Below are 23,555 nucleotides of genomic sequence, written 5' to 3'. Positions count from 1 at the left end.
TTCATTTTGCTCTTTTAGCAAGTAAATAGTATCAGGAGTTGAGGTCTGGCTTTCTGATTCTAAGTTGAATGCTCTTTCAGGCCTTTGTTTCCAATGAGATAATGTATATGAAAATGCTTTGTAAAATGTCAAATGCTATATATGTAAGAGTTGTTTTTGTTGCATTGTGGGTGGAGTATTGACTACATGGACTCTCATTTTAAATTTTTTGAAGGTGGGCCATTAATTTAACTTAATTTCATCTATTCCTCATCTCTTAAGACCTGAGCACAATTAAACAGAATAGAGATTTAGGTTAGCTCTGAGAAAGTGCTTGTTGACTCACATTCTAGAACTACTTACTGAAGATATGGTAGGGTCCTCTTCTGGAAATTTAAAAAAATAAGTAGGCTATGACTATGTCTCTGGGAAGTTGGATAAAGTCTTGTCCTGAAATAGGTGACTTATGAAAATCTTACTCATTCTAGTAATTCTGAAAACAACAGATACTAATATAAAAACATTCAACTTTCAGAACCTGAACTATGTCAGCTTAAAAACTTTGACAACTTGCCCTCAAACAAAGAGAGTCATTGTGAAGATTTTATAGATGGAGCTTCAACTGCGTCTTATGAAAGTTCCAAGAATCTTTCTCTTCAAGTAAATGTGAATGGAACAGATCTTTCTGATGAATTTGATGCAGATGATGCTGATCATTTAAAACAACGAATTAGAGATTTGAAAACTGAACTTGAAGGATACCAGAAATTCATATTTCAATTGCAAGCTTCTAAACAGTCCCAGTGCAGTAAGGCTATTATCACAGTCTTGTGTGGGACTGAAGAAACCCAGGAAGGACATAATAAATCTAAGGGTGGGACCCATGAAGAAGAAATGAAGACATTCTCTAGTTTACATCAAGTTCAATATGTAAAACACACCAAAATCCTTCATCCATTGACTTCAGAGTTGGCTGATGGGATAGTGGAAGAACTAAAGCAACAGCTGGAAGAACAAGGATCTGAATTAAAGAAAGAGCAGAATATGAATATCAACCTTCTTGAGGAAGTACATAATCTTCAAAACAAACTCAGAGAATCATCCCCTACAAGGTAAGTTCTGGTATGACTAGCCAGATTACTTTTCATTACAGTACATTCTTACTAGCTGCACAGTTTTCCCCTACCTACCAGGTCCAGAGAAAACACAGTAATAGGCAAAAGAATGTTAGATCAGAAAGTTAGTTCTATAGAAAAAGTGTTATATAGACAAATTGACTGACATTGCAATGTGGGGTTGAGGTTGTTCTAGGACTTTTAGATTTAATTATTGTATATCTCAAGATCCACAGTTGCTAGGGATTTGAGAAGTCATCAACTTCACTTCAGGGATAAACAAAATCTCCTCTATAACCTTTAGCCATTTCTTGAAAAGACACCTATTGAGGAGGAATACACTATTTCCAGAGGAAGACTATTTTTCCTTTGGATAGCTCTCTAAGCATTAGGAAATTTTTTTTTACTTCAAACTTAAATTTGGTTCTCTGCAACTGCCATTGCTCCAATGGTCTAAAAAAGACAAACCTGAAAAAATGGAATCTCTCTTTTTTGTGGTAGCCCTGCAAATACTTTTAGAGTTATTCAGGAAAGCTTTTGGAAAGAGTGTGACATCTGCATATAGCATTTATAGATCAGAATTTTGAATAGCATTTTTCAAACCCCAAGTTTATTTACTAGTAAAAACCTGCAATTACCCTCTCAGACCATGAGCTGGCACTCATTCTTAAGAAATTGAAATGCTGGCTTAACATACTTCCATTTGTTCTTATGTTTCCAGTCCAGTGGAAGTTGGCTGAATCTGTTCAGCAATTCAGTAAAGATTCATAAAGCCCTTACTTTGCTATAAGGCATTTTGCTAGTCATTGTACAAGTTCAAAAATGAACAGTCTGTATCTTCAAGGTGTTTACATTCTATTTAAGATATGATACACGTATCTCCACAGAGTAGTAAATACAGACCATTATGAGGGGGGGAAAGAACCCTAATAATTACTTATGTTAGTAAAGATTTCTTTAAAAAGGAGAACTTAAGCTGACCTCTAAAGAGGTAAAAATGGGGGAGTCTAAGGCAGCAAGAAAAAAAGGATGGGTGTTTTTGAAATAGTTGACCAAATGGGTACAATCTAAGTGGTTAAATTAAATTAAACAGTGGTTAATGATCTAAAAAAGCTTGTGGGGGAGATCTTCCTAGAACTTTTTTTTTTTCTTTTCCCCATTTTGGTGGACCCACCACAGATCAAATCATGTTACCTTGACAGCCTACAATATTCACTCCCAGGCATGTGTAAGCTCAAGTGACAATAAAAAGAGGAATGTACACATTTTTTTGTATCTATGCCTCAAGATCATTTTAGAAAAACAGGCTCTTAATAAAAATGGAGGATTTTTTATTCACAGATATTTTATGAGTATAGGTGTATACAGTTTTATTCTTTATCACACATCGGAAATAGGATTGTTATTAAAGTGTACTCTTCTTTGCTTGTCACTAATTGGTGATAATCTATTGTTACTTTTGTTAGAGGCAGAATTGAATTTTCCATGATTTCTGAAATGCTTGGATTATAGTTTTTAAGAGCTAGCATCACATCATTATGATGGGACTTGTTGATATGTTGAATTGTTTCAAATGTTACCTTCTTACTCATTCCAGTGTCACTTAAATGGAAAGATGACATGTGGCACAAGGAAGCATTTGAACTCATTGCTTATGCTGAGTACACTTGAAGTTGGTCCATATTTGAGAGTTTTCATATTCAATTTTATTATAAGTGGAATCTTGCATCATCTTCTGCATAACTTTGTACGGGGAATATAGGAGTGATACAGCCCTGGCTTTCAAGGAATTTACATTCGAATAGGGAGGAGAAGGTATGGATACAAATGGCCATAATATCAAATAGAAATATGACTCATGCAGAAGAGAGGTAATGAGAGTAATGAGATATAATGAGTGGAAAGGCCTCAGTTGCCTCATCTATAAAATGGAAATTATGATCCCATATATATATTTAGCATATGTATCCTCCTTTGTTTCCCTGTAATGCTAATGCTGAATGGAAAGTGTTGGGGAGAGTAAGATTTCTTGCTGTTATATGTCTCCATAGAAATACAGGGCTATGCCCATGATTCCCTCCCTTTCCCCCCCTTCTAATTCTATCATTTTCGCTGATATTTATGGATTAGGCTCGTCAGAACTGCTCTTTTGAAAAATACATGGGATGCTCATTTCCTTTAGTCTCTAATAATCTGTCTTTTAATTGGATACTTTGTAAGGTTGAAAAATATTGCACGAAGTCCCTTGTTCCAGGATTTGTTAGCTATTTTGAAATAGAAAAAAGTGATGTTGTATAGATGCCATTAACAAATAGTATAGATATTTGTACAGCTTCAGGCTTTTGAAAAATGTACTCGATCATATTTTCAATTAGTGTTAAGGTCAAAAAATTCAATTTGAAAATGATACCAGATTTTTTCCCCCTTTTTACCAGATACGATTCATTAGTTCAGTCCCAAGCTAGGGAGCTCTCCTCCCAACGGCAGCAGATTAAAGACAGCCACAGCATCTGTGTCATTTATCGTCAACATATGACCAACCTTATTAAAGCTTTTGAGGAGTTGCTGCAGGCCAGTGATGTTGATTACTATGTAGCTGAAGGCTTCCGGGAGCAGCTGAATCAAAGCATTCAGTTACTTGAGAAATTGGAAAAGATGTTTCTTAATGGTAAGTGGTAATGCTTACATTGTTTAATGTCTAAAATTCTTAAATATTTTAAGTCAGACTTTCTGAGTAGTGTATGTCTTGAAATGGAGTGGAGGTGGAACAAATTGGCTTTCCTTTCCCCTGTTTTGACCTGATGTGGATCACAGCAGGGACCATCTTGAACCATTTTCATTTAGGAAGGCAGCCAGCAATTGTTGCCTCATGGCAAATTGGTTCCTGGTGTTTGGAAACTATCATTATAGCTACTTTTCCCTTTGTAGAGGCTGTGCCACTAGCCACACCTGTGAGCTATTTATTAGACATTGCTCTAAGAGCCCCTAAGACAGCTAGCTCAACAGGACCTCCATGACAAACTGTTGGAAGTAACCTGGCTTCTTTATATGGTTTGGTGGAAAGGCCACTGGACCAAGAGCTGGGAGCCTGAGGTTCCAGGCCTGGCTCTAATGTTTACTTATTTGGCAATCTTGGATAAATCATTTTTTTCTTTGGGGTTCAATTTCTTCCTCAATAATATGAGAGGATTAAAGTTAATGACCTTAAAAATGCTTTCTAGCTCTGACATTTTGTGGACATGCTTATGACCTGTTTTTTATCATGTTTTTAAGAACCTCATTTATGACTGCAAGTATGCAGCTTGTGAATAGGGCAGGAAGTGATACATTTCAATTTATTTTTCATCTTTCTTTTTTGGAATTTTTGGCATGGTAGAGGTGCATGAAATACTTTTCCCTATTTCTTTTCTTATCCCATTGTTACCTATTGGCTCAGTGGTAAAGTTTGCAATATCTGTCAGTCATCATTCTTTTATTTGAAGGATCACTAATTTCATCAGTATGGTACTCCACAGATAAAAATTGCAACCTTTTTTAAACTTAGCATAGATTGTCTTTGAAATGTATTGTTACCAAAGAATTGATAGAATCATGGTAATAGTCATAAGTGTAGGGCTGAAAAGAGACTTCAGAGATCATCTACTTTTATTCCCCCTTTTTTAATTGATAAAGAATTGAAGGCAAAGGAAATTAAGTGATTTGCCCACACTCAACCAAATGGTGACTAGCAGAGCTAGTCATTTATAGCAGAGCTATAAATTAAACCAGTGCTCTTGATTTAAGATCAGTGTTTTCTCTGCTACACTATGCTGCCTCTTCCGTCCTTTCGTCCTTCTGTCCTTCCGTCCTTTCCTCTCTCCCTCCCTCCCTCCCTCCCTCCCTCCTTCCCTCCCTCCCTCCTCCCTCCCTCCCTCCCTCCCTTCCTTCCTTCCTTCCTTCCTTCCTTCCTTCCTTCCTTCCTTCCTTCCTTCCTTCCTTCCTTCCTTCCTTCCTTCCTTCCTTCCTTCCTTCCTTCCTTCCTTCCTTCCTTCCTTCCTTCTTTCCTTTTTTTACATTCTTGATAAAATGACTTGAATTGATAAAAGTATTGTTTTACTTCTTAGCAGGATGGATCAGAGGTAGAGACATAGCATTTAGAAGTGTTCCTGTATACTTGTGAATAAAGCCAGAGAATTAGATTTTAAAGAAAGACTTTTTGCATGTGGTGTTTTACTTTATATATATATTTAAAATTTTTGGTCTAGTGTGACTTGCATTAGCATTAGAGTAGTTTAGAGACTGAGTGATTGGAGAAATGCTTTAAAGGCTGATATCCTAACACATTAGAGTAGGGCAACAGATGGTAGCCTATCACCTGTGTGAGGCAGCTTCAACTAAAATAATTCTGTGCATCAGGTGAAATGTTCTCTCCTTGAATAACACTTTGTCATTTAAAGAAAAAAACCCACTGTTTTGGAATATAACTACTGCTAAATTATTGAAATCCTTTCAAAAGTCTTTTACTAGAAGCAGAGGGAATACACCATTGTAGTAACAAATAACCAAATTTACTGTGATATTGTGATTCTGTTTTCTTGAATAGGCGATAACTTAGCACCACCTTCTCCTTTTAAGAATTTTAATATATTATATATACTTGATCCAGTCATGGGTATATCAGTCTTCTAAAGACTACAGAGGTAGGATTTGTTATTTTCTTCCAAGTGGCAAGTTTATGTTTTTCTTTGGCCAGTAAGCCACTTAAAAAGAATTAATTCATAGATTGATTTCTAAGCATCACTATTTTCTAGTATAACTTTGATGTAATATAACTTTGAACTCGACACAAAATTCTATCTCTTGGTTTCTTATTGGTTCAAAGGAAGGTTGTAGAAATAAGCCACATTAGTATTTTGAAAATCATATAATCATATCAAACTTGAGTGTTTTCCCATGAGGAAATTGAAAAGGATACAGCCTTACAAAGGAGTCTTCAACAGCAGATTAATTTTCTCATGGAATGGTATGTTTTGAAATTTTACTTGGTAGATAATCTAAGCCATTTGTTACCTCTTGACAATGGGAACTGGTTTAATTATTCTTAACAATTTTAAGTGTATGACAGTAGAGTGCATTGCCATGAGAGATTATGAATTTTCTCTTAATAGGTTGATATAAAGAGATTCTTACTTTGGGTAGAGTTTAGGCAAGATGACCTGAGCTACCTTTCAACTCTTTAGATATTGTTAGGTTCTCAGTAAATTCTCTTTGATTGACTATGATGGACAGCTTACACAGTAGGTGGGCCCTCTCAGCTAGTTTCATATGCTACTGGTTTGTACTTAGAGCAGTAAAGAAAATCTGACATCAAAGTACATTCAAGTCTTCAGGTTTTTTGTTTCCACTTAGAAAGGTATAGAACGTTTCCCTTCTTGAGTTTCATTAATTACCTTGGTGTAGGTACCATTTAGTCACAATCCTGCATGCTAGGTATAGCTCTGGGCCTCTTTTTAAAGTTTCAAAGAGCACAGCACAGTTTGAAGAATTCTGAATTATGCCAACATAAAATGTTTGTCTGTCTTAAATCTCATAGTCTCAGAAATGGCAAATAAATATATACAAAAAGAAAATAGCAAATCTTTCAATAGCTGCATTTTAGACTTTGCTTCTTGTTGTCTTGTAGACTGGACAACATAAGCTTTAAAACTGACTCCAGAAATGCATTTTTATGGATTTACCCATGACATCCATCCCTGCAGGGAATAATTAAGAACTGGTAATAAAGCTGGCCCACCTGCAAGGATTTTTTGTTTTCTTTTATATTGTTGGTAACTCTTAGATATATATACATTAAAGACTTGAAATCTTAAAGAAGATTTTTAAACAAGCTTTTTAGCTTATTTAAAAAATATTCACATGGGGAATGATTGTAGAACAAATGTTTTCATATGAAATATTTTTCTTCCATCTAATGGATTTTTCCTTCACAGGAAAATCATCTGATAGAGAAGTCAGCAAACATAATGAATTAATCAAAAGGTAAGCTTACAGCATTTTTTAAAGAAAATCATTCAAAAACACAAGCTTCATTTTAACTGTCAACTTTTCAGTGAATAGGTATATATGCCTTATTACTTTGTTCCAGACAATGTCATTTCTTTATAGCTGCAATAGTACGTTCAAATGTAGCAAATATTTTTAAGTACATTCTATGTGCAGCGAATTCTGTGCTGTGTACTGGAGAAGATAAGGCATAGTCCTTGTCCTTATGGGGCTCAATCTAGTGGAAGGTGGGATGTGATGATGGGGAATAAGAATAAGAGAAAAGCAGAGGCCAAGATAGTGTTAACATTATACTTCTCTAACATACTTACTAAAAATGAAAGAATAAGGTCATTGATACAAAATTCTATTGTTCTGTTGTTAAAAAACCATCTTGATGTTGTTCAGGTAATTGCAGAAGTGCTGATTTCATGCAAGGAGGTGGTCACAACAAGCTCTTGACCCCCAATGGCTTTAACTCCTTGAAGGTTCAGACTACTTACTGACTTATGACATTAGGTAGTATATGTCTGGCCTCCTTACTTTCTTCTTCATTTTCATGGTGAACCATCATTTGATAAACTAAGTGAATAAAAGCAGAAACTTAAACATGTCAAAAACAAAAGCCACACAACTTGTCTATATCCTGTTTCCATTCTCTGGGCTCTTCAAGTTACTTTTGGAGTCTCCCTATGATCAGTAATTATTTACATTCCAAATTTGTTACTTATCAACTTTCTGTGCTGCAGCCAATTGAAATTGCAAGATTTTTTTTTCTATTCATGAATGATGTTGAGAAGAGAGTGTTAAACTTTTAAGTCAGGAGATCTTGACTTAAGTACTGATTGACACTTGCTAGTTAAAGGATTACTTACTATCTTCTTAATAGTTTTTTAAATGTGTAAATTGAGGAAAATAATACTTTACTGGGTATTTGTGTGAAAAGTGTTATATAAACTTTAAAGTATTATAAAACTGTGAGTTGCTTTGTAACAATTTCTTTGGTGTTCTCAATGCATTCCCATTTTTAAAGTCAAAGTGGATTGTATGATTGAGAATAGTTTGCTTTTTTTCCTAGCCTAGAGTTAACCTGTATTTAGCCCTTTCTCTTAGCTATATGTAGGCTTCATTAGTTCAAGGTTCTTAACCTTAAATCCTTAACCTTAATCTTAACCTTAAATCTTAACCAGAAATCCATGAAGTTGTTTTAAAAAATATTTTGATAACTGTATGTCAATATAAATAATTTCCTTTGAAATCCCATATATTTTATTCATTTAAAAATATTATTCTGATAAGGGATTAACAAGGCTTTACCAGATTCCCAAAATGTATATGGCTCATAAAAGATTAAGAACCCTTGTGTTAACTAACTGAACTATTCCTTTCTTTTGCTGTATACTTCTGAAAATATGTCATGCTGACAAATGCAAAACAGCTTTATTCCACAAATAGTGACTATATGCAGAGGAGTTTCAGACAGGTAATGGTGAGAGGTAAAGACTTAAAAGAACTTATTCACAGAGAACATGATGATGACTGTATGATGTGACTATATCTCTTTTCTTCTCTCAGCCCACTCTCTAATATGAAAAATGGGATGTAACTTTTTTTACCAGATTGTTATAAGATTAGGGAGGTATAGTGTGTTGTCCTCATAAGGAGACAAAACAGATATAAGCTGCTACTATTGTGATTAATCATAATGAATTAAAATATTAAGAAAGATGTTACAAAATGTGATTTATCTACTTATAATGAATGTTGATCTATATTTGAAATTATCTGATAGAAAAATTGTATTTTTTTAGGCACTAATCCTTTTGTTTTCAATACTCAAGGGCTTCAGAGGATATTACAACATATCCGAGTCTTAATGATAAACCAACCATGCTACCAGCTAGTCAAGTGCTGTCAGATTATGAAATATCAGAAAAGTCTTCCTTTGATTCTGGAGAACATAAGCAAGATAGTGAGGATATAGACAAGAGTTCTGTTGTGGCAAACAATTTTTCTCAAGGTAATTTTATTATGGTAAATCATGTAATAATCATTTAAAGAAGAAAAGTAGTTTTCAAGTTTTGTTTTTTTGTTTTTTATGAGTAACAGACTTACCAAGTGCAAAAAAAACTTCATTTTAATGGGATGTTGGTCTCTTCTTAGCCTAAAATTTTTTTTGTTCTAGATCTTTATTGCTGCAGCTAGTTAAAAAAAAAAATCTATTTTGCTGTCTTAGTAGATATAGTTTATGAGTGAATGAGATAAAGTGAACATAATTCTTTGGTCACTGAGTACTATTCAATGTCTGAAGTTATCTATAGATATAGAAGTAGGAGATTGTAATAAGATGTATCTATGTATAGGAACAGGGACATTCCCTTTAAAAATATTCTTTTAAAGCCATAACATTGGTTGGTTTTTGTTTATTTTCTAAAAAATTGAGGATCTAAATCATGCTTGGAAATAAACATTTTTGATTATTTAAGTTTTTTATGGATTCTTCAGGAACTGCAGAGGCTACTGTTTACATACATGTACTCTGAGTTATGTACTCCACCTATCCATGTAATTAAGGCTGAAAAATTCCTGCTTTCTTATACATTGTCTTTTTACCATAGACATAGTGGATGGAAAATATTTTGTTCTTTTTCCCCCCTCTCCCCTTTTCCCCCTCCCCCATGAATAAGATGAAGAAGTTGGTTTCCATAAATGATTACTAACGTTTCTTGCAGGCAGGTGGGTAATGCCGTGGGTAGAATGGTAGACCTTGAGTCAGAAAAACCTGAATTAAAATCCAGCCTTAGATACTTACTATGTGATTCTGGGCACTTCACTTATTTTCCTCATCTTAAAATGGGAATAACAATAATAGCATTTACCTACCAGGATTGTTATCAGGAGCAAATGAATTAATATTTGTAAATCACTTAGCATAATGTCTGGCACAAAGCAGGTGCTTAATAAATCTTCCCTTCCTCACATTCTAAGAGTCTCTTCTTCTTCTGGCTCTGGCATTTTAAGTTCTAATATTTTTTTGTACCATAACATTATATAGTTCTTGTGATGGAATCTTTTGTAAATCAGAAGATTGGCCTTCATTTCTCCTGTTTCACAAATCTTTTTATTCAGCATAAACTTATTAGGTTCCAACTGTGTGCTAAGGGGAAATACAAAGATAAATTAGATAAAAGTTCCCACTCTCAAGGAACCAATAATATCCTGTTTCAGTGCTCAGTGTTGCATCTTCATTCAGATCCAATTCTTATCCAATAGTTTATGGGCCAAGGGATGAGGATAATACGAGAATTTCAGGACTGGAAGATACCTTAGTTTAGCCTCCATTTTATAGTTGAAAAATTGGTGATGTCCCTGGCAGTGTGACATCCACTGTTAGCTGATATTTGTCCAAAGACTAGTGAAGCCAAAGTAGGACAGATTTTTCTCCTTTTCTAAAGTCCAGTGTAATATTTCCCTCTCTGCTGTTAAGACTACATAATTAATAAGTGGTGTCTAATTTGATCTAGAGAGCTTTTCCTTTAGGCCAAGGGATGATTACAAGACCTAGCTGAAAAGTCCCCTTAGAAGGTGACTTATAGTAATGACTACAAAAAATTGATTACCACCAAAGCCAGTGATGTAGACATGGATAAACTGGCAAATGAAGTAGCAGTTAAAGCTGATAAGTTCCTGATTTGTGCTGAACTGAACAGCAGATGGAAGAAGAATTGTAGAGCAGCCAAGCAAGGAGGGAAAGGTATTGTACTGAGATGGAATTGGCCCTTTTATTGAAGGCAGAGTTCTTAGGTATTGAACACATAACATCCTTATATATTTTGTACCAAATTACTTGGTACATTTCTAGTGTTAATGGAAGATGGTTGCAGATCTGGGAATTAAGTAATCTCGTGACCATTCAAATTCATATTAAAATTACTATTTAATTAGGAAAAGAAATGTAACATTGTGCTACTTTTAAATGAAAGTAATTTTGAAAGAATTAAAACTGGGTCATAACATTAGTGTAGTACTTTAAAACAAACATTACTAAGACATAGTGAATATAACCTAATTGATTTATCAAGAACATTAGTGCTTCTTTTGGATACTTAGTTTGAGTGTATTTTAAAAAGTGAGTCCAGAAATCTACCTACAGACAACAAAGTTCACTTTCTTCCTTTTGGTCTGCAAGTATTTGATTTCATTAGGAAAGCCCTGCAATCAACTATGATGTAACACAGGCCATCTTGAAGGTGATCTATTTCCTTCATCATTAGGAAGACTTTGAATTAATATTTGATATGTTAGAAGAATAAAAGGCTACATTAACATTTGCATTAAAAATGTAGCTAATATAATTTTTCCATATGGTGTTAAATGGTTTCCTGGTGGATTGCACTAGGGTACCATTACATGTCAACTGAAATATGCCAACTATGGGATCTGCCCAAAAGAACAGAATAAATGCCAGTTGCTGAATATCTTTTAAGTTGGAGAATATTGTTTAGATTTTCAAGTTAGCACTTACTGCATAGTCCATAAATTATTCAATTTGTTAGGGGCTTCGGTCTTTAAATAAAAAATGCCCTTCCTTCCTTTAGACTTATTAATGGAACATCTGCAAGAAATTCGAACTTTGAGACAACGTTTAGAAGAATCCATTAAAACAAACGACAGGCTGCGGAAACAGCTTGAACATCAAGGGGGTGAACTTGAACAAGGTAAAGGAGAACGATCTCACTTGTAATACAGTTCTTCAGATGACTCTTTAGGAAAATAGTCTTAACACAGAGAGTTTAAGTTTGGTCTGACCAGGAAAAAGTTGTCTCCTCTTTGGGTCTTTATATCCTCACCTGTAAAATGATATGATTTGATTAAATAATCTCTGATGACTGTTTTAGCTTCAGAAGTCTGACTTCATTTTCTGAGTTTCCTTATCCAGTTTTGGCTTGAGAAATTGGCACACAAGTAAGCTCTTCAGTCATACTTAGCTTAAAAGTCTACATTTGAATCTAGAGTAAGATAGATAAATTTTACTTAAAATAAAAGTTAAATGTTTTTAGTTATCTGCCAATGTAGATTATGGATTAAAAAATGCCAGCACTACTCAGTGGCTTCAGAGTCTTCAACCTTTATAGAAATAAGGGGCAATTTTGGCTGACCTGCCAAATGGTGACAGGTATTCCATACAAGCAAAATTATACCCCAACAAGATGTTTTTAAATATTTTCTTTGAAGAGATGGCCATTCTTTAACTAGGTAGGTTTTAATAGCAGGGAATGTTGTGCTTCTTCTTAGGTACTCTGTAGTTTCTCTTTTGGGTGGTTGATTGATTTATACCATTAGTCATAACAGACTTAGGAAATAAATATGTGTATGCTCATTTATATTAATCAATAATAACTTGAATAAGATTCATCAAATTCCGTATAGTTCTTTAAAATCTGTGACATATTTTAACATGTATAGGACTGCTTGCCATCTGGGGGAGGGGGTGGAAGGAGGGAGGGGAAAAGTCGGAACAGAAGTGAGTGCAAGGGATGATGTTGTAAAAAATTACCCAGGCATGGGTACTATCAACAAAAAGTTATAATTATGAAAAAAAGGAAAAAAAAAATCTAGTTGTGGGAGTCTTATTATTGTTATTATTCCTGGCCTAATGAGCCACAAACTTAAAATAGAGCTGTCAGATGGTTTTAAGAATAATTCACTATATTCAAAAGATTGACAAAAGGCATTTATTTAATATTGATCTTGGTAGAAGGGCTTGCTAAAATTGCTTGGGGGAGGGGGGAAGGAGAAGGGAGAGGGCACAGCCAAATGGTTCAGTCGATTGAATGCTGAGCTTGAAGTCAAAAAGACCTGAGTTCATATATGATCTCAGATACTTAGTAACTTTGTAATTCTGGGCTAGTCACTTAACCTCCCTTTGCTTAGGAGACAGCTGGGTGAATCAGTGGAGAGAGTGTTGGGCCAGGAATCAGGAAGACCTGAGTTCAAATCTGGCTTCAGACATGCACTAGCTGTGTGACCGTGGGCAAATCACTTACTCTCTATTTATCTTAATCTACTGGAGAAGGAAATGGCAAACCACTCCATTTTCTTTGCCAAGAAAACTGCATGGAAAATATAATCCATGGGGTCACAAAGAGTTAGACATGACTAATCAACTGAATAAAAAGAATTTCTGGAGAGACAAAGATACAAATATATCCACATCCATTGAGAACTTAACAAGTGTAGGTTTGGCAAAGTCATAGATATCTCTAATGTTGACTAATAATAATACTATTTAGAGTTGCTTCTATTTTACCAAAGGAGAATTTGGAAAGCCTGACTCATATTTATGAACTCTGCCTCAAAGTGGAATGGCCTGTTGGGTTGCCTTGAGAAGTTAGTAGGTCTTCCTCTCTTTTGGTTTTCCAATAGAATGGAATGATTCCTCAAGGATGTTGTAGAAGAGATTTTCTTTCCAATATAGGTTGACCAGATAATTACCTCTTCCAAGGGCTTTTCCAATGATGATATCCTTTGATTCTGTGAACTAGTTGACTCCTTTAACATGCCTCCTTTAACTCTTTAATTATAGACTCAGTTTAATCTTTGTGGAATATACCTGTATGTCTAACATAGCTCTAAGCAATGTGGGAAATAACAACAGTAGCATGTAATAATAACATTAGATACATTTAAATAGTACTTTATGACTTACAAAGTCCTTTTATATATATGACTCATTTGAGTCTGATAATAGTCCTATGAGGTAAATAATAAAACTATTTTCTAATGATATAATATGTTTAAAGCACTTTGTAAAACATATGAAGTACTATTTATTAGTACTTAATATCCTCATTTTATGGTTAAGAAAATTAAGGCTTGAGAAAGAGGCTGTGAGTTATGTAAGGCCAACTGTTGGAGTGACTGGATGTTTATTTATAAATAGAATGGCTACAAGGTGAATATGAACAAGACAAAATTGTATTTGTACAAAACAGAATGAAACAGAATAATCAGATATTTGCTAAATATGCTTTCTGTGCTATGTCATGTACATTAGATGGTTCAAGACACAATTTATACTGTGAAATTGTTGATAGTTTAATTAGGGAGATAAGACATATTATCCTTATTTTGTAGTTATTTATATCTCTGCTCCATGCACCCCTTAACTAGACCATAAATTATTTGAGAGTATGTTGTTTTCCTGGATCTGCCATGTACCAATTGCCAAAGATGGTGGCTTACCATGTATCTTTGAGTAAGTCATTTTACTCTCTGAATCTGTTTCCCAATCCATAAAAGAAGGATAATAGTCTTAGATTATTTGCCTCATAAGATTTTTGCTGGCAGTGATAAACCTTGAAAACTGTCAAGCAGCATAATAATGTGAAAGATGATGGTCATTATCATCTTCCCAAGAGCCTACATAGAACAAGACCTTGCACACAGTAGGGTCTCAATCAATATTGAATGGAATTTTAATCAGTAAGTTCTATGAGAGTTGAGTGTCTATTATAATGCTTTGTCTTTAGAAGATGCTTAATAATATCGAATTGAATTGGGAAGAGGAGAGATCATTGAAAGGAGGGGTCATTAGTAAAGGCATTATTGTAGGGCAGAGCTTTTGTTGGACTTTGAAGTTAGGACTCTGGCATGAATTATGAAGAATTTATTAGGCACTTTATGTGCCAAGTATTGTACTAGATTTTGGGAATACAAACTGAATTGAATTGGGATTGTTTCTCCTCTCAAAGAATTCTTGATTCTCTAATGGGAAGAAATAATACATAATACTTAGCTGTTGGACAAAGGGAAAGGCCTGGAATTGCTAAGATAATAGCTGTAGTAGAAAGACAGATAATAAAGCTCACAAGTCTTTCCGGATAAGTCATTATGTCACATGACAACACTACGGTTTGTATTGCTTAGAGGCAGGGCTGATGGTAAGGTCAGGAAGACCGTAAGAGGCACTGGTAGGGCAGATAAATAAGGCCCATAGGGCTTCATCACTGTAAGAATAAAATTTGTGATTTCTCTCTCATCCAAACTGTGGACATGAAGCAACTCAGATGGGATCTGGACAGCTTAGTGAAGACAAGTGAAGAAGGCACCTCTAGTGATGGCAAATCTTCATGCTTCCCAGGGCTTCAGATGGATTCTGGAGTAGTCAGGACCAATGAGGAGATAAAGGCATGAATGGAGTACTGTGGCAATGAAATAGAGAATATTACATGTATATTGAAAGGACATAGTATATAAAGTGTTCCATGCCAGTTATGGCATGAAAGAGAAAACAGAAAACAGAGGTCTAATATGGTGTACTATATCTTAGATTTCAGTAGATTAATTTTCCTAGAAATGGGGCCAGGGGCCAGAGATTGGGGGAAATGAATGCATCCCAATGAATAATTTGCAAATGAAAAAAAATAGTTCTTATTTTAAGAATCTCTGGTGTGGTATCCCAAACAGAACTCAACTTAATTGCCAAATTCTCTAATTATTTTACTATTTTAGTTCTTAATGGTCAAGAGTATTGTCAAAGTCTTCATGAAGATCATCAGAATCAATAATATTATCATATTTTTATTCAGTGTAACATTTTCCATTTGACAGCCAACCTATTCCTTTTCAGGAGAGTGACTGACACATGTGAGGAGACTGAGAGTGGCACGTAGGATAAGCATAGGAGTAGGTGCAGTGTTCTGCAGCTGCTTAACAGCACATTTTTCCAGCATGGAGAGGCAGCAGTCAAGGCTCACTTAGCTTCTGCCTGTCAGTCATTGCTGAAGGTGGTATAGCCAGAATGTAGTTCATTTTGAATGAGCAAGCCTGGCTGGGTTTTAGTAAGTATTAATCTAAGGAATAGTTTACAACATAGTGATTTTTAAGAGCTGTCATAGTCACAGTTTGTCCTGTAGGATTAGTTGCTTATAGTGTTGATTACCTCTTAGTTCTGTAAGATATCTATACATAAATCTATAGCCACTTTCATTGCATCACTAGGGAAGACTGTGGAGGAACTTTAGGATTTCCATCAGCCTTCTGGTTGAAGCTTTCTTGAAATCCTCTTTGAACTATAGGGATTATGTATACCATTCAGAATATACAGAAGATGAACTGTATTTCAGAACAATATTTTTTTTTCCCCTTGAATTGTTAAAATTATTCTTGTTTAGAATGTTTAATCTTTATGGACATAGGGATGACTTATAAATTATGATTTTATGTATATTTTTATAGGTTCTGCAAACATTTTTCTCCATGGCTCAGAGCAACATAATTCTCTTACTTCAGAAATTCATTTCCTGAGGAAGCAGAATCAAGCCCTCAATGTGATGCTTGCAAAAGGTTCACGAGGTAAAAAGTAGACAATTTTCCTAAAGAAGTAATTGGCATCTTGGGTACTAGTGTTTCTCTTATATGTTGAACCAAATAATTTTATAAATATGGAAAAAAAAGTAACCCATTGGTATTTGAATATAAGAAAGATATATAGTAAGGTACTACTGGTATCTGAAAGTTTTATTAATGTGGAATTGACTTGCCCTTCTGAACTGCAAGTTTGATTGAATCTGAACTATGCTTCTAATGAAACCTGTAAATGATAAAAATCATTTTCATTTTGGTATTTCTTTCCCTTTTATCTTCCTTGAACTTGGTGGGGATTATAAGCTTAATGTGAATTAAATGTGTCATGGTAGTCTAGATTTGGTAATCTTAGGCTACTTTAGCAGAGCCATAATGCATAGCATGACAGAAAGGCTGTTGTGCTGTCTTCTACCCTGGTCAGATTTGCTAAACCTAAAGAAAGATAATTAAAAGTTCTTCAAAAATAAAATGAGGTATATCAGAAGGTGGAGGATTTTCCCCTAAATTTGAGATTTTTAGATGATCTTTTGTTATGTTCCTCATGTAATTAGATGATTTTTTAAGATTCCCCGAGGCATGGTCATAAATCCATGAGACATCCTAAGTCTTGTTCAAGTGAATTAGGGAATAGTTCTTTGCTTACCTATCTCTTTTTAAATGAAAGCATTGTAATTTTTCAGCTCAGTTGAGTGACTTTTCTGTATTTGTAATGAGTGATTAGGATTAAGCCTATCCATAAAATAGTAAATGAGAGTTCTTTTGGTTTAGTGGGTAAAGCCAGGACACTGAGTCAGGAATCTTAGACTTGAATCCCATTGCTACCCATCACATGCATGATGGCCTTTATGGGCTTCTTTTTCATCTTTTGTAAAATGAGGAAATTGGATTTGGTAGTTTTTAAGGAATCTTTCAGTTTTTAAATGTGTGTATGCATATGTTCACACACACATACACATATACCTCCCTCCCTCTTTCTTTCTCACAATTCTAGAAAGAGGGAATCTTGATTAGGTATAGGTTGGGCTGTCTAGCTCCAGAAATGTTTTCCCAATTCTGAGATTTCTCTGTTTCTCCTGCCTTCAGCTTTTTTTTTTTCCCCTTCTGGCTACTGAGGTCATTAGTGCCTTGCCCAAGCAGTGTAAGTAGCCCTTATAGGTCTGGGTTCTCCTGTGTTTTCAAGTTCCTGGTTTTTAACTTTGCAAATTCCATTCTGATAACTCTAATACATATCTAATCCAATCTAATCCATGCATCTCTTTGTTAACCCATTTCTGTTTTCTCTCCTACCTTAAAGCCTAGCTCTCTTTCCTTCTTATTGATCAAGTGGGTCTACAGTCCTCTTAAGAAAGTAATTTCAATTTAATCACTCTGAAGAAATGATTAAATTATCATTTCTTTCCTATTCCTCCCCAACTACCAAATTGATACAGTATTTGTAAGAAAGAAGTTTGTACTGAATGTTTGCCATCGACTTTTCTTTACACTGCAAAGGAATATTCAAGAAAGGGGTTGGCTATGCAAAGAATTTAGCTGATACTATTACACTAAATAAAATGAAGAAATTACACCATAAAGGTCTAACTTTTCCATTTCTCTGGCCTCTGTAGAACAATAAGACTCTTGAATGTTAAGAATAACAGCTAAAAAGATACAGAGCAAGTTGACTTGTTTACTTCTCAACTTTCCACAAGGAAATTTTAAATGTAGATGAGATCAATAACTTGTTTAATTCACGATGGCTGCTATAAATTGTTTGAGTCAGATGCCTTTTGTATTTCTTCTCACTGACTTGTTTCTTCCCCCTTTAAAGCAGGAGGACCTGCTGTTGTTTAGCAACTTCCTTGTTCTATCTTTCTGTTCTAGAAATAGATTGTATTACCTCTCAGGGTCCTCTGACATGATGAAAAGATCAAGTTTTTGTTGATCCAAGACTTCTGTTTATTTAGTTCTCACCTCTGAAGTAATTGGGCCTAAGACCTGGGGTAGGACCCTGATCCAAGGAACCATTTGTGTTCCTCACCTTTTCTTTCACTGACTGACATTTTAAAGAAGTGAACAGTCCCCTTGCCATGAGGTATCTTTTAAAATGATAATATATTTCATGTCTGTAATTGATTACAATTTATGAAATACTTTTATTACATCTTTAAGGGAGGAAGGGCAAGAATTTTTTATTCCCATTTTACAGAGGAGGAAATTGAGACTAAGTGATATAGATCACAGAAAAAAAAGTAATTTATTGATTACTATCCTCATGGCCTCTGAAGAAAAAGCAAGCTAGCAGTTGTCAATGTAACAAGTCCTCTAGAATTGTATAGAGTAAGTAAGCTTTCTGATCTTCATGAATTTCTTGCTATTTTTAGTATGTAGGCCATGCTTTCCAAATTTCTACTTATCATTTGCTTATGAAGACAGGAAAACAAAATTTGCATGGCCCATTATTTAATAGAAAATTAAAAAGACCAATTTATTCCAGTAAAGTAGAATCTGTAGATTTGATGCTGACAGATTTATCTAGCCAAAATGCAGAAGATAATTAGAATACTAAAATCCTAAAAACCAGATTAAATTTCTTTCTATTTTTTATTCTTGGAGTACTTAAACTGAAGTGTTGTATTTGGGTAATTAGGTTTAAAAACAAATGGTCCCCATTATAAATGATATTGCTTGTGTTTGCAGATAAACAAAAGGAAAATGAAAAATTACGAGAATCCCTCTCCAGGAAGACCGTGATCATTGAACACCTTCAAAGGGATTATGAATGTATCAAGCAAGAAAATGAAAGGTTGCAGAAACGAGTCAGTGAGAAAGAAAAAGACAACAGGCATCTCACTCATGCGATTTATAGCAGCCATCATGAGTTAAACAGGTATTGATCTCATCTCTACTTAAACTTCCATTGTGGAAAGTTGAGGAGTAAATAAGCCAGCTTTGTCTAAATGTTTTTAGTTGAGTGTCATCCATAGAGATCAGACCCTTTCCTCAGTTCTATATATGTTACACTTCTCATATAATTCAGGAATAATTATAGACATATCTAAGGTGGTTCCATGAAATGGTAATTTGCATGGTTTTCTCTTTAAGTTAAAATAAACCAAAGTTAGCCATCTTTTAATTTAACCTGCATTGCACTTTTTAGGATTCAGGCAGAAATGAAGGTTCAACAACGGCAGTATGCAGAGAATGCCAAATTATTGCAATCGCTCCGAGTTGAACTCAAGGTATATGAAAAGCTGGAAGAAGCAAACAGAAGACAGATAGGTATTTGGAGCCATGAACTCATCTGATTTTAAATTAAATTGGGTCGGACTGGAGCCATGCAGAGAGCCCTCATAGGAGAAGCTAGGCATTAGTGTACCCTTTGGCATGAGATGCTATAGTAAAACATTGAGCTGGTGCTGATATTTAACTGTTGCTTTTAGATAGCATAAGAAGTTTTAAATTATTGTTAATTTTCATTGGCCTCACAAAGTTCAATATTTTATTTCTTGTGGTTTTGTTTGTGTCAGGGTACTGTTCCAGGATACACAGTTCTCTTTCCCCTAAAAGATTCTAAATTTTTGAGATCACTCTTTAAGCCTTTATTTCCTCAGTTTAAATTTTGAGGTGTTGAACTTTTTTAAAAAAGTGAATTTACTGGATAATTTCTTCCAGCTGAAAGTTGTTTTTGCAAAGAGTCATATAATTATTTTCTTCCACAGTCTCTTTCCTTTCCTTTCTGTTGTGGCTTTTGTGATATATGATGTCCTAAAATATGGCCCTTTTGATACACTAATTTCAGTCCAAATAGATTTTATTACAACTAGACATAATTTCAGATTTTGGTAGGCAATTTTCTAGCTTTTATAGCCAGAAGTGAAAATTAATTTTCGGCTCTTATTAAGTGTTTGCTATAGCAGCAATTATGTCTGCCAATATTTTTGGTTTTAAGTCAAGCCATTATTTTAGCTATAACTGGTTGGTGGTAAAGAGAATATACAAGTGGTTATATCCTTAACTATTTCTGTTCCTGGGAAAACTGACCTTTTAATTAGAAAAGATAAGTCTTTTCTCACAAAATGTCACAGAACCCAGACAAGATATGTCAGAAGAATGCAGAAAAGAGCAGAACCATCTTCTGGACTTGCATGAACTCCTGACAGAGATACAGAATTTGAGAGTTCAACTGGAAAGAAGCATCGAGACAAATAATGCCCTGAGGAACAAGTTAGAGGAGCAGCTTTCAAAGGGAATGGACACTATGGCTGCAGTGTCTCCTTTGACCACTCCCAGCCTTCCCCAAAAAGAATGGCAGCTTTGTCCAGGAAACAATGGTAGGCCACTTTTTTTTTTTTTTAAAACCCTAATTCTTTCAGAATTGCCACACAGTAGTACTTGTATACCTGTGAATGCTTGAAAAATTATTACATCTTCCTGGTCTTCTTCCCTTTCCTTCCTCTATGAAAGTTTGTTGGTTTCTATTGCAGGAAGCATGGGACAGGGAGTAGAGTGCTATCCTGGTCTCAGGTCTAGTCCGATCTACACTAAACTAGCTGCTTGACCTCAGGAAATCCCCTTTATGTCTCTGACTCTTAATTTGTTTAAGAGAGTTTTATTAGATTTTGTCTTAAGATTCCTTTGGTTATATTATTCTGCATTCTAACATCTTTACATCCTAAGGTTCTTTTTTTTTTTTTTTTTTAAAGTTCCAATATTCTGTTTTCTAAGGTCTCTTTTACTGTAACATTGTATGACTCTTTAAGGTAGATAATAGACCAGAAAGAGAAGCATAGTGGATCAGAAGCCAGGAAGTTTGGAGTCTAGTCCCAATCTTGTCTATGATTTTAATCAAGTTATTTTAATTTCTATGTCTCCATTTCTTCATATTGGGAAATTATTGATTTCCTGTGAAACTGAAAGCAAACAGAAAGAAAACAAAAAATAAAGAAACTTTTAATAATTCCTTTTACTTATTTAGCACTTTTATGTTTTTAAAAGTCCTTTGCCTCTCTTAGCTCTTTTGAGCTTCATAACTACTTTATGTTATTACCCTTCATTTTACAAATTAAGAGGCAGTGGCCCAGAAAGACTAATCGACTATTCTATTAGAACCCTTGTCTGATTACCAGGCAGCTCCTTTTCTTACCACATCATGTTTGGAGTAAAGAATGATGAAACAGAATTGTACAAACACGGGAAAGTCCCTTCACCTCTCTCACACTGGGATTTCTTAGTGAACTGTGCTTTGGCCAAAGGCTCCAAATCTCTCTGTACCAGGCTTGATCTTCACAAGCTCTCAGTTTTTGCCCTTTGGGAGTTGGTTTTCATGCTTTTTGCTCTCTCTATTTGAATGCCTCCCTTATGAAAGCTGGCAGAAATGGGTTTCAGAGTTTCCAATTGTTAGTTGCAAAATACTACAGATTTTGCATGTGATGGAAACTAGGTTAAGCTTCCATAAATTTGGTTTGGCCAAAGGCTATTTATTCAAGCATCTGTATATCAAGGGTAGCATTTGCTACAGTTGCCACTGTGTTTCCCAAGAACAATCAGAGAACACACTATGTAATCCATTTGTAGCCTTATATCCTTGAGGCATATTTTATCTTTATTTGCATCACTGTCAGACAGTGATGGTGGAACCACTCCAGTTGGAGAAAAATTTAGTAAACTGTTCACACATATACTGGGCCTATAGTATCCAGCATAGAGCTTTGTAGATTTCACATGAAACCCAAGGAATTGTCTGTCAAGGTTATATTATGCCAGTTGTCCTGTTATATGACATGAGCTTTAAACTCAGATCTTATCTAGAGAAATGCCTCCTTCTTAGCACAGCAGCTTAATTCAGATAATATTAAGAATGGCAGGGTTGGGGCATAGAATGTTAAAATGGAAGGAAATTTAGAATATGGAGCAAAATGTTAAAATATAGAACATATATTATAGATTTCCTTCCAGTTGTAACAATTTTAGAAAATAGCGTACTAGAATTGGAAAGACATTAAAGATCTTTTCAACTTTTCTTTTCATAGAAGAGTTAAATGGCTAGCTTTATTGTACATTATTTGGTCTTCCACAACAATCTTGGGAGATAGGGCACATTATTTTTTCTATTTTTCAAGAGGTGAAATAAATTGAGAGAAGTAAAGTGATATATGACTAGTAATTGGTGGGGCAGAGATTGGAACCAAGGTTTTCTTTTTTTTTTTTAATATTTCAATTTATTTAATATTTTTCCCCATTACATTCAAAACAATTTTTAACGTGTTTTTAAGATTTTTGAGTTCTCAGTTCTCTCGCTTATCCTCACCCACAATTAAGAAACCACATGAAGTTATGTCAAAAATTTCTGTAACAGTCAAGTTGTGAAAGAAAACATAGATCTTCCACCCTAATGAAAATAAAAATCCTCAAGAAAAATTAAGTTAAAAGTAGAGAGAGAGAGATAAGGAGAGTAATAGAGAATGCTTCAGTTCATCAGAAGTCCTTTAGAGTAGGTGTGGATGATTGTACTACTGAGAATAACATCATCATTTACAGCTGGTCATCCCAGAACTTTGCTGTTACTTTGTATATACAGTATATTTCACTTTGTTAATAGAGGACTTTGCAAGTTTTTTTTTTTTTTCCTGTGATCATCCTGCTCATCATTTTCTAGAAAGCAATATTTCATCAAAGAAATTTGCTTTGAATTTTTTTTCAATTACTAAACCAAGGTTTTCTTATTAAAAATGTAAGAGTTTTTTGTTTTTGGACGACACAGTCACTCACTATTTCACAGAACCCTTGCTTATGATAGAGACAATTTAAGCAAAACTCAAACATAGAGATTTACTTGTTTTTTTTTTTTATCTATCTATCTATTTATTTTTATTTTTATTTAAATAACTTTTTATTGACAGAACCCATGCCAGGATAATTTTTTACAGCATTATCCCTTGCACTCACTTCTGTTCCGATTTTTCCCCTCTCTCCCTCCACCCCCTCCCTCAAATGGCAAGCAGTCTTTTACATGTTAAATAGGTTACAGTATATCCTAGATATAATATATGTGTGCAGAACCGAACAGTTTTCTTGTTACACAGGGAGAAC

General features: G+C 34.6%; 1 protein-coding gene across 8 annotated transcripts in view; it reads left to right on the top strand.

The window, feature by feature from the left end:
• CDK5RAP2 (CDK5 regulatory subunit associated protein 2) overlaps positions 1–23,555 on the top strand; it is a 150,531-nt gene that overhangs the window by 110,284 nt on the left and 16,692 nt on the right. For all 8 annotated transcript variants that reach the window (XR_007950880.1, XM_051979527.1, XM_051979528.1 and 5 more), the window contains 9 exons: positions 515–1,091; positions 3,530–3,762; positions 7,064–7,112; positions 8,957–9,135; positions 11,714–11,833; positions 16,356–16,472; positions 19,164–19,353; positions 19,624–19,745; positions 20,552–20,797. Coding sequence is in view for 7 of the 8 variants with exons in the window: in XM_051979527.1 (XP_051835487.1) it covers positions 515–1,091; positions 3,530–3,762; positions 7,064–7,112; positions 8,957–9,135; positions 11,714–11,833; positions 16,356–16,472; positions 19,164–19,353; positions 19,624–19,745; positions 20,552–20,797 (1,833 nt within the window). In the remaining variant the exon portion in view is untranslated. The remainder of the gene's footprint in view (positions 1–514; positions 1,092–3,529; positions 3,763–7,063; positions 7,113–8,956; positions 9,136–11,713; positions 11,834–16,355; positions 16,473–19,163; positions 19,354–19,623; positions 19,746–20,551; positions 20,798–23,555) is intronic.

The sequence above is a fragment of the Antechinus flavipes genome, chromosome 2 (genome assembly GCF_016432865.1).
Source record: "Antechinus flavipes isolate AdamAnt ecotype Samford, QLD, Australia chromosome 2, AdamAnt_v2, whole genome shotgun sequence".
Taxonomy (NCBI): Eukaryota; Metazoa; Chordata; class Mammalia; order Dasyuromorphia; family Dasyuridae; genus Antechinus; species Antechinus flavipes.
This window is presented reverse-complemented; position numbering and strand designations above follow the sequence as displayed.